Below are 10275 nucleotides of genomic sequence, written 5' to 3'. Positions count from 1 at the left end.
GGTAACGCCGCCACGCATACGAATATAACATATTCATCATTATCCTATGTTGGGGCAACCAACAGTGAACCAAGTACACAAATAGATAGATGGACTACTGGTAAGTCAGACAAAAGGTTTTGAAATTTTACTTTTTTTTTAAAAATTCAGTCAACTGTCATATGAATATTGGCGACGATTTGTGATAACAACAACAACATTGATAGGAGCTCAAATTTCACACATGTCATAGCTAAGACTAATAATAACAAACAATAGACTATTTGGGACAAAAAACATGCACACACATGCAGATATTGAAAGCCTGTCTGAGAGACGACCTTAAATCTTTCACTTTATGGTATTGTTGTGTTTTCACTGTTACTTTATCTGCTATGTATATATGTATATATGTATGTATATATATAGACCCATTTATATATGGGATTTTAAATGTAATTATGAACATATGAACAATATCTGGACCGTAAAACTATACAATGTTGTAAAGTTTTAAAAGGAGCTCTCAGGTAGTGCGTGAACTTGTTGTTAAAGAAACCGGCTAAATTTGTTCATAAACTTAAATAGTGTATAAACAAAATTTGCTGATATATGCGGCCGGTATTTGATAGCCGCCTTTAGCTGAGTAAATTTTTCGTTTTCGTTTACTTTTGTTTTGCGTATATATAGGGGTGGGCCGAGATATGTTTGTTCTCAAACTGTTCATCTATATAGTACAGTGTTACCAGCTCTGGTTTTGAGTACACATATATATGCATATATTAAACACACACACATACACACATACACACATACACACTTACAGAGCTGTAAATAAATGTATTTGCAATTACATAGGTATATACATTATAAATATATTTAAACACTAAGTTAATAGCAGATAGTAGTTTATACAGCCCATATTATTGTGTAAAATAGGTCAAATGCTTTGATTTTCCCTCTTATTGAAAAATAGCAATCAGTGCTAAGATTGCTAAGATTGATCAAAGCACAAAAATTTAGAAATTGGATCTAATTATGTAATCTTTAATAATAACTTCATCACAGGAATTATATCAAATTTCTTAAGTGATTGTATCGAAGACCACTTCCGGAAAATATTTATATTCTTGAAAACGAAATCTTGTTGATATCAAATTTTTCTTCTTTTCTAAAATGCCATTAAGAGAAAAAGAATACAAATCATAGTCATTGAATTTTTTGACACACACCGCTACTATATGTGCGGTACTTAATAGATAGTAAGATAGAGCAACGAGCCATTTAACGAATATAAGTCGAACAACTTTCTGTTATCTCTTTTCCTTTTTTTCACTTTAAAGTATTATTTATCTCTCCGACAACTTTCCCCATTCTTTTTATAAGATTATGAGCGGCGGGCAAGTCATATTTTCAAGCTCTCTATCGAGTCATCCATTTCATTGGTATCAGGTAAAAGATAGAATGCGTAGTATCATATCGCATCGTATCATATCATATCGTACTGTACAATATAATAAGATATGGTATTATCTCGTTTTCTCGTTGAATCTCTCTCGCAATATGGGATCGAATGTCACTGATCAGTCAATTTATCAGTTAATTGTCTTTTGCGATAATTTTGTTATTTTGAAGCAGCTCGTCGGGATGCACTCTTGTGACTACCCCCCAAAAAATGCGCCAGAGATTTTAATGGTTATGTTTCGTGATTCGTGTAAAGTGAATCTTAATATTCTGGTCTGTCTAATGACGACTTTCCATCCCTCGGCATTATGTAGTGTCACTTTCTTGATATGATCAGCAAAAATAAGTGCTGTAGAGACCTAAAGAGACAAAGACGGATGCTTATACTAGATGCTTATTCCAGTGAACATATGGGTAGATATGGGCAGCGATTGAAGGACAATTGCCGCTTTAACTGTTAGTGGATAGAGCCATAATCTGAGGCAAGAATGTATAAATAGGGGCCGCGTAAGGCAGACGGACCAGTGTTATATCTTCACGGAGAAAATGTTCGCCCTGGCTGCGACACATTTTTTTCTTCTAATATTTAGAGAATGTTACATAATGCGGCCTGAATCCTGCAAAGTTTTCAAAAAAAAAATTTGTTTTTTTTTTTTTGGAATACGGAGGTTTTTTCCAAGCGCTTCGACAGACCTCCAATAAACACCTGATGGGAAATTTCCACCTACTGTCTTACCTGTTGATTTTGGACCTCTCTAATGTGCTAACAATTGCCTTTACAAAGTGTTGACGTTCGCTTAAATATGTTTCCAAATAAAAGTACGTTAGTGTAAAATCATCGGGACGAGTATAGATATGGATTTGCGAGCGATTTGAAAGGGATTATTGCTTACTGTAAACATTTTGATGTTAGCTATGAATTCGGCTAAAGAATCATCACTTATCTTGGTGTGTTATCTCTTATTTCGCACACAGCTAAACAAACAGCTAAGGCAGCGATAGTTCGCTCATTGACAGATGTGGCAAAAACGTCACATCACAGTAAAAAAAATTTCCAAGGAAAGAGTATTGGAAAATGCGTTTGAACACTGGCCTAATGGTGAAAAATTTTAAAGTCAAATTGTTGCTCATTTTGTAATGCCTATAGCAAATTCGAAAACTCCTCATGGCTTTTTTCATAAAACACAACACTTTAAAGTAGCCTCCAGCATAATCTCAACAATATTTATTCTCTTTACTCAATTTTTTGAACAATAACCTTAAAAGTATTTTATATGTTTTTTAAAGAGAAGTTCGTAGGGGATTATGGATAAGTTAATTGAAAGGTTGTTTATTGAGAAACGGTTGCCTACTTTACTTCAGGAAGCATCATAGAATATATATATTTTTGATCAGCATTAAATTCTAAAACGATTTAAGCATGTCCGTCCGTCCTTCCGTTCGTCTATGTATGGACCTCAAACTTGGCAGAAACGTCAGAAGGTATTGAAAAGGGGACAAATCGGTCCAAGCACACGCCCACAGCATTATAGAAACTGAGAACACCTCTGCTTTGTAAAAGGAATGAAAAATCTGTTTACTGCTCGTTACTCATAAACTGTAGCAGATAAATATAGAAAAATTTGAGTTTCGGTAGGCGATTCTGTAGTATCTGTACAAAGATGGAAAAAATTGACTCAACCTCCCCAATATTATAGTGTATCAAAATTTAATTTTTTTCAATACCTTTATAACGCGCAGAAACAAACATCAAAAACGCAAAAACATATAACTTCTTGGCCAGTTTCAAATTTGCAATGCACCTAAACATGTCCGCCTGTCCGTCTATCTGTCTGCGCAACTATGTAGTATCTGTGGTAATGGTTCTACTTAACTTAAGGGACTTAAGCGATTCCAAGGACAGACCTGAAGCGTCCACACACCTGTGCGACAAATAGTTTTTTTTTGTAAATAGAACAAATCAGCCGCAGTCTCGATCGAATATAATTTTCTTACTTGTTTATCGAATCGAATTCAATGTGTTTCGCGAGGATGACGTCTGCAATACCATTGTTTAATATTTTGCAAAAATATTTTTGTACCCATTACCGAAAGATGATTTTGTCAAAACGTCGGCAATAGCCTTCCACCCCACGTATTCTTGATCAATTTCGAATTTTCAATCGATTTAAGCAGATCTGCCTGTAAAAATTAATAAGTCTATTTTATTAAACTCAATAAGAAATTTGGAAGCTTTTGTACGTAAGTTCGGCTAAACGGGTCAAAAGACTTTTTAGTTCAAAAGTAAAAAAAAGAAACAAATACAAGAAAACCACAACGTGATATAAAGTCTTAGTTTTCAAAATTGATAGGAAAAAATATGGAAAAATTTCATTCTTTTTGATTAAATTTTCTTTTGAATTGAAATTTTCTTTAAAAAATCTTTTGTCCAAATTATTTCTGGAAATTACGCTGATCGAAAATATATGTTTTATATATATTTTATATTTCGAAAATTCTTCTCTTCTATAAATTCAATTTGTGAATTTAAAATGCTAAATATAGAATCGAAAATCACATTTGCTTACTTAAGTGCTAAAAATGGTTATAAAGGAGGTCGCATAACAAATGTGCTAAGCTTAAGTAAATCTACTTAACTAACATTTTCCTAGCGATTCTAAACGTAATGAAATGTATTATAAAAACTCAATGCCCTATGGCATAGTTATCAGAATTGTTATAGAATGTTTATATAATTTCAATTGGAATTAGATAAACAACTTAAAATATAAATATAATTTTTCTTCTTTTAAAATTTACTAACACTCATTATACCTGTATGTATATATACCGGCAAAATTTCATGATCCAATGCGCGAAATATGTTAACCGGCTTTAACATAACGCCACTTTGGCTTATAAGCAACGTCAAAACAACAAAGTTAACCAAATGAAAGTATTATCATTACGAATACCAATGCAGCCATTATAACGAATATCGCAAACACATACATAACTATATTCTAACGCTATGTCTATATGTATATGAAGATAATAGTCCCAGTTGTACACACATATCGCTTCTTCAATTCTCACCTTTTTGGTGAGAAAAATTTGTTTGAACTCATGCGTTACTGCTTCAGGTGATTATCTTGCTTTTTGCTTCGCTATATATATATATATATATATATGTGCGCGTGCTGCTTAGCTTAAAAAAAAATAGTAATTGCATGGATCACAAGCTTTTAATACCGTACGGATATTTGCATTTTTGCGTACTTACAACTCCAACAGACGAAATGTGAATGTGTGAACATTTTCTATAGCCATTTACGGATGATCGTAGGGCTCTCTCACCTCGTTTATGCATGAAATTGCTTTCGTTCATTCATTTGTTACATCTTTCTTCTCGAGTCAATGTGCTCTGCTCTTGCACGCTCTTGCACGATATCGAGAAACATAATTTCGTCATTACATTTATTATTGTTTTTGTAATACATAGCAAGAAAATAAAATATTTCAAACAACATTTCGCATAATTAAAATGAATAGAGTGCAAATGCAGTCATCGTGATCACATACATGCATGTATGTGATAAAAGTGCACTATTCTTAGCTGTCGTTTAGCTGTCTGCTTCTTTGCTTATTTTTACATTGATTAGTTCCGTTTCTCTCTCTGGGAAGAATGCACATATTCTCATAGCGAAAACTTTCAATACTATTTAACAGTTTAAAGCACTTGAGTACAGTTGCGATACAAATGTTTTAGGTGAAAACAATTATCACATACGCATAATAAACTCAATAAATAGTTTAGTAAAAAGCATGCATTTTTATCTTCTTAATAAAAAGAAAAAAAAAATAAATAAATAAATAAAACAAAGCAGAAATTCCCAATGGGCTTCGGCGAAACTTTGAATATCCAGATTGAACAAATACGTAAATAAGGCTTAATCGGTATCTCGGTTCTATAATACGTAAAAGACCATCTAACGATGTTGACATCATATTTTCTTGATCGGTGGGGCTTTGGTGTGTTTTATTGATTTACAAATGTCATGACATCCAATTAATATGCTCCCTTAAATCATTGGATGAGCGTTAATAATAACACGACTAGAAAGTTTACAAGTGGCAAACAGTTGAACGAGTATAAACACGGAGTGCGTAAATAGGGATTATTAAGTCAGCGTCATTGCTTTACAGGCATAAAAATAATGAATGAATAAATTTTATTTATTGACTTGGAAATATCTAATATTCATCCCACGAGGCAAACAACTATCTTAATAGGTTTTGTATGCTAAAATGTTTTTATTTCATAGCAACGATTTTAGGAAAAGTCAATAAGCTACATGACGAGACAGTAACGATGTATGGGAGAAATTTTAAACGAAATTTTAAAAACGGTCATTTGACCGCGCGTGGTAGGTTTAATATTAACGAGTCAAGATATAAATTTTTGACGTAAATGGGGAGAAAAGAAAGTAAGTGTTGTGCGTTAGCCTTGTTTTGGAGGAAAGAAATTAGATGATTAGTTCAATTGGGTAGAAATAAATGTAGGTTTTTGTTGGCTTCTGGAAGAAATTTTAGGATGTCCACTAGGCTAGTTAACCGAGTTGAAGAGAGGTTTAAACGGTCACAAGTTGTTTATCCTATTCTAAGTTTTTCTCGATAACTGCAAATTATAAATGTTAGATCTCTGCATGATGCGCGGTGGATCGCGACGCTTTGAATACAGTGCGAAAATAGTTGGGATTGACGTAAGAGAGAGAGAGAGAGGGAGAGAGAATTGTTATTAATTTTCTCTTTAATGCGACTCTTAAGGTCACCTGTTCTTTTTGTGTCAATACTAATATGGCGGGCCACAAATTTCACTTCTCTGTCAGAAAGTATCGTTTCAAAAATTCCACAATTGATAAAATGCGCTTGCCTGAAATTTGGTAAATTTTGTAAGAGAACAAGTTCTAAAAGAGCACACATTCATAGCACTTTACCTACCTCACGCAGCTGTCGATTGTCGAAAAACAGTTTAGATATTGGTGGCTTGCTTGAAATATTATATATAAGCAGAATATTTGTAAAAGGTAAAGTTAATGGAGTCCAATTCCAACGGACAAGACCAGAAGAATCGTTGCAAATACAAATTGCTATAAAGAAATTGCGCCTAGATATTTTAACAAATGTAGATAAAGCCTATACTATCCCAAAATTCGCAATTCTGTAATACGAACTTAATCGCAAAAGAAGTCCATTAGATGAGCAAAAATCTTAAAGAGCAGTCTACAGAACTAATTTAGATGGGAATGATACAATGGTCCCAACAGACATTTTTAACCTGTATAACCGTGTCCGGGCTACTCTATCTGTGTCAGCATCGTCCGACATACTTATACACAATGCAATCCATCTTATTCCACTGTAAGCACGCACGGATTTAAATTAATGCATTCGAGTAGCAATATCACGGGGCCTGTCGGATCACCCCGATTGACGACAAAAATAAGCCGGAAAACATTTGTGCATTGCTTTAGGCGATTGCAAAAAAAATCAAAGTTGTGTATTATTCTGCTTTAGCTTTCTCTGGTTCTAACTTTTGTTTTAAGAATTCATGCGTCTTCATAGAGAATACTATTTCTCCGATTTTCGAGCATTACGTAAAAGTAAAGCAAGCCGTTACTTCTAAAACCGCATGTGAATGCAACCTTGCAACAAAAACCAATGCAAAAGAAAGAAAAAACCTTTGCAAACAGAGAGAGGAAAGTAAGAAGCTAAGATAGATGTAGAGAAGAGCATCATCTTCGCTTTGCAACATACAAACGTAAGGCGGCAATAATCACTCCCTTGATGCTGGGTCAGATTTCAAAAAGTTTCGTGTTTTCAATATGCATTTAATTCTTAATTGACATATCTTGTGTTTTAGAGCCCACCGCCTTACACTTTCAAAGATAATCTGGCTAACTGAGACGTTTGCTATTGTTTGCTATTATTGTTTTATCGTTGAGACCGTTGAGACCCCGTTCCTTGAATATCGCCTTAATTATTTGAATTCGTTTTCTCTTATTAATTGTTTATTTTTTTACGATTTCAAACCGATTAATAGAAAAGTATTCTTTTCATTATTCACTGAATGCATTGACTGTGCACAAAGCGCGGCAATAAACTAAAAACTTTATCTATGTGAGAGGGTGGGACAGCCAAGTGATTATAACGATTGCAAAATATTTCTAGTTTTCTATTCTTGCCGTATAATAATAAAGCGTATAAATAATAAATTAAGGAAAACTTTCACAATATTTCCTTCAATTTAGATAAAATTGTCATGAAAATCAATTTCAATCAAATGTTGTGAAAATGTTAACAAACAAATAGAATTTTATACTGCAAACGCTATTCTAATCATTAACTGCTACTGCTAGGTACTATCGTGGCACAGTTTTATATCTTGAATTACGTCATATAAAAAGCCTCCGCGGTTTTTTTTCGTAAGATGATGTTAATGCCTGATTATCTCAAACGAACACTTAAAAGGTGACGTTTCAACTTTTTTTTGCGCAGATAGTTTTCTACTTCTTTGCTCGTGTATAAAGTTAATTGATTTGAAAATTAGTGAAATATCTGAAGAAATACGCTATGTGATGACTTTTTGTTACAAAAAAAATTGTGAAGTGTACTGTGAGAATGCCGAAGTGAACGATGGACCCAAGAGTGATTGGCTCGATTCCGTTCTGGGAATTTCGATGTCAAAGACGCACCCCGTTCTGTTCGAAAATTCGATGGAATATTGCAACTGGTGGAGCAAGATCAGCACACAAGCTGGCAAAAATAGCAAAGGCTCTGTAATGAAATTATTTAAGAAGAGCAGGCTACAAAAAATAGCTCGAAACCGCGGAGACTTTTTGTAAGACCAATTATTTATAATACGTCCTTTGATTCAAAAGCTTCGAAGTACCAGAACCATTAAAACAGGCGTTTATTACTGAGGGTTGCCAAAAGGACATGTTGGAGAATATTCCAATTCTACTTCGATTCGATGACAACTTTCAGCGGGAATATGACAACCGAGATTACCATTTAGAATTTTACTTCCCGAAAGCAGCACTACGCCGTCTCACGAGCGGTTGAAAATTTAGGCGAACAATGTTTGTTTCCCTCCCTAGTACAGACCCGCGAATGCCCACAATTGGATATACACTTTGATGAACATTACGAACAGCTCTTGTTAGACAGTCAGCATTGTATATGGTACAATCGCATACTGAACTCTATACAGAAAACAGCCGTAGCAAATATACTGCGAGGAGAAGTTAACAACATGCCATACGTGATTTTCGGACCTCCCCGCACAGGAAAAACTGTAACGCTAGTGGAGAGCAATTTGAAAATTTTTAAATTGGTATCCGGTGCACGTCTACTTGTACGCACACTTTCCAATAGTTCTGCTAATGTAATAACGACGCGTTTAATCGAAAGCGGCGGACTAAAGATGGATGAACTTATACGTGTAGTATCTCACAAAGAGCTCAAAAAAGGACTTATACCAGAGGATTTAATGCCGCATTGCGCAACAGGCAACAAATTCTGGGATACTGGCCTAAAGTACTGCTCCGAAGATGATATGGTTGTCACCGAATCCGGACTCAAACTGAAATGCCAAATGAAGTTTTTAGGGCGCCATCGGGTAACGATGGGTACGTGCGCTACCCTAGGAAATTTTTTGCAAATGGGCTTTTCACCCAATCATTTTACGCATGTGCTAATTGATGACGTCGGCCAGTGCACAGAAACTGAAATTATTGTTGCCCTCCATACTGAACATACATGTTTATAGAGAAATGTTGATAACAATGATAAGAGAAGACAATTCTTGGGAAGCTGCAATGCTGAAGAAACTTGACGATTAGCTGCCGCAATCTTCAACTCGAGCCAAAACACATGGCATATTCTTCCACGGAATACGTTCTAAAGATATGCAGGAAAACGACTCACCGTCGTGGTATAATCCTTACGAAGCGAAGATGGTAAGTTGTCTTTAGTTTAAAAGCACAACCCCTTCAATTTAGTATTTTATACCATTTATTTAATTTTTAAAGGTCTTTCTAATGACAGTTAAGCTGTATCGAAAAAACATCAAACCGGAATCCATCGGCATCATAACACCGTACGAAAAACAAGTTAAACGTCTGCGTAAACTTTTCGATGATGCCGACGTAGCAGCGCCTAAAATAGGTACTGTAGAGGATTTCCAAGGACAGGTATAAATTTCGTAAATTTACACAAATTTACACTCATGTTTGAATTAATTGTTGCTTGGTTTTTTTTAGGAACGCGAAATAATATTGATCTCAACAGTGAGATCAAGCAAGGAGCTTACACCTAGCGATGTGCGACATGGATTAGGTTTCAACAAAAACAAGGCACTAACTAACCTTGCAATTTCTCGATCCCATTACCTTTTATATATATACGGTAACCCGGACGTACTCGTTTTTGGATCCTTATTGATACCTGATTATCAAGCACTGCGTTGACAACGATGCCCGAGATTTGACGGAATTGTCTGTAACTTTTATGTAATATGTATATATATAGTTTAATAGTTTAGTTTCTTGACTTGAATTACTTTCAATTATTGAATTAATTTTCAAATTTGAATATGTATTTAGTTTAGTTTCAATTTTTTTTGTTTTGTTTTTCGCCTTAATTTTATTTTTTGACTTCATTTTATTTTTTGTTTTCTGTTGTGTGTTAATTTATGTAATTTATGTTTAAATATAAATGAAATAAATAACTATATATTTATATATATAAATAAATTGTCATCCTTTTTAATGGTTTTGATGATTTTCTGAT

At 34.2% G+C, this 10275-nt stretch overlaps 1 protein-coding gene across 1 annotated transcript in view; it reads left to right on the top strand.

Annotated features, from left to right (window-relative positions):
- The window catches only part of LOC119636768 (probable RNA helicase armi), a 51194-nt gene extending 41329 nt beyond the window's left edge, over positions 1-9865 (top strand). Inside the window, exons 2-3 of the mRNA XM_038032366.1 lie at positions 9516-9651; positions 9747-9865. Coding sequence (XP_037888294.1) covers positions 9516-9651; positions 9747-9802 — 192 coding nt within the window. The 3' untranslated portion in view covers positions 9803-9865. The remainder of the gene's footprint in view (positions 1-9515; positions 9652-9746) is intronic.
- The last annotated feature ends 410 nt before the right edge of the window (positions 9866-10275 follow it).

The sequence above is a fragment of the Glossina fuscipes genome, unplaced genomic scaffold (genome assembly GCF_014805625.2).
Source record: "Glossina fuscipes isolate IAEA_lab_2018 unplaced genomic scaffold, Yale_Gfus_2 28, whole genome shotgun sequence".
Lineage (NCBI taxonomy): Eukaryota > Metazoa > Arthropoda > Insecta > Diptera > Glossinidae > Glossina > Glossina fuscipes.
Note: the sequence above shows the minus strand (reverse complement) of the source record. Positions and strands in the feature narration are given on the sequence as shown.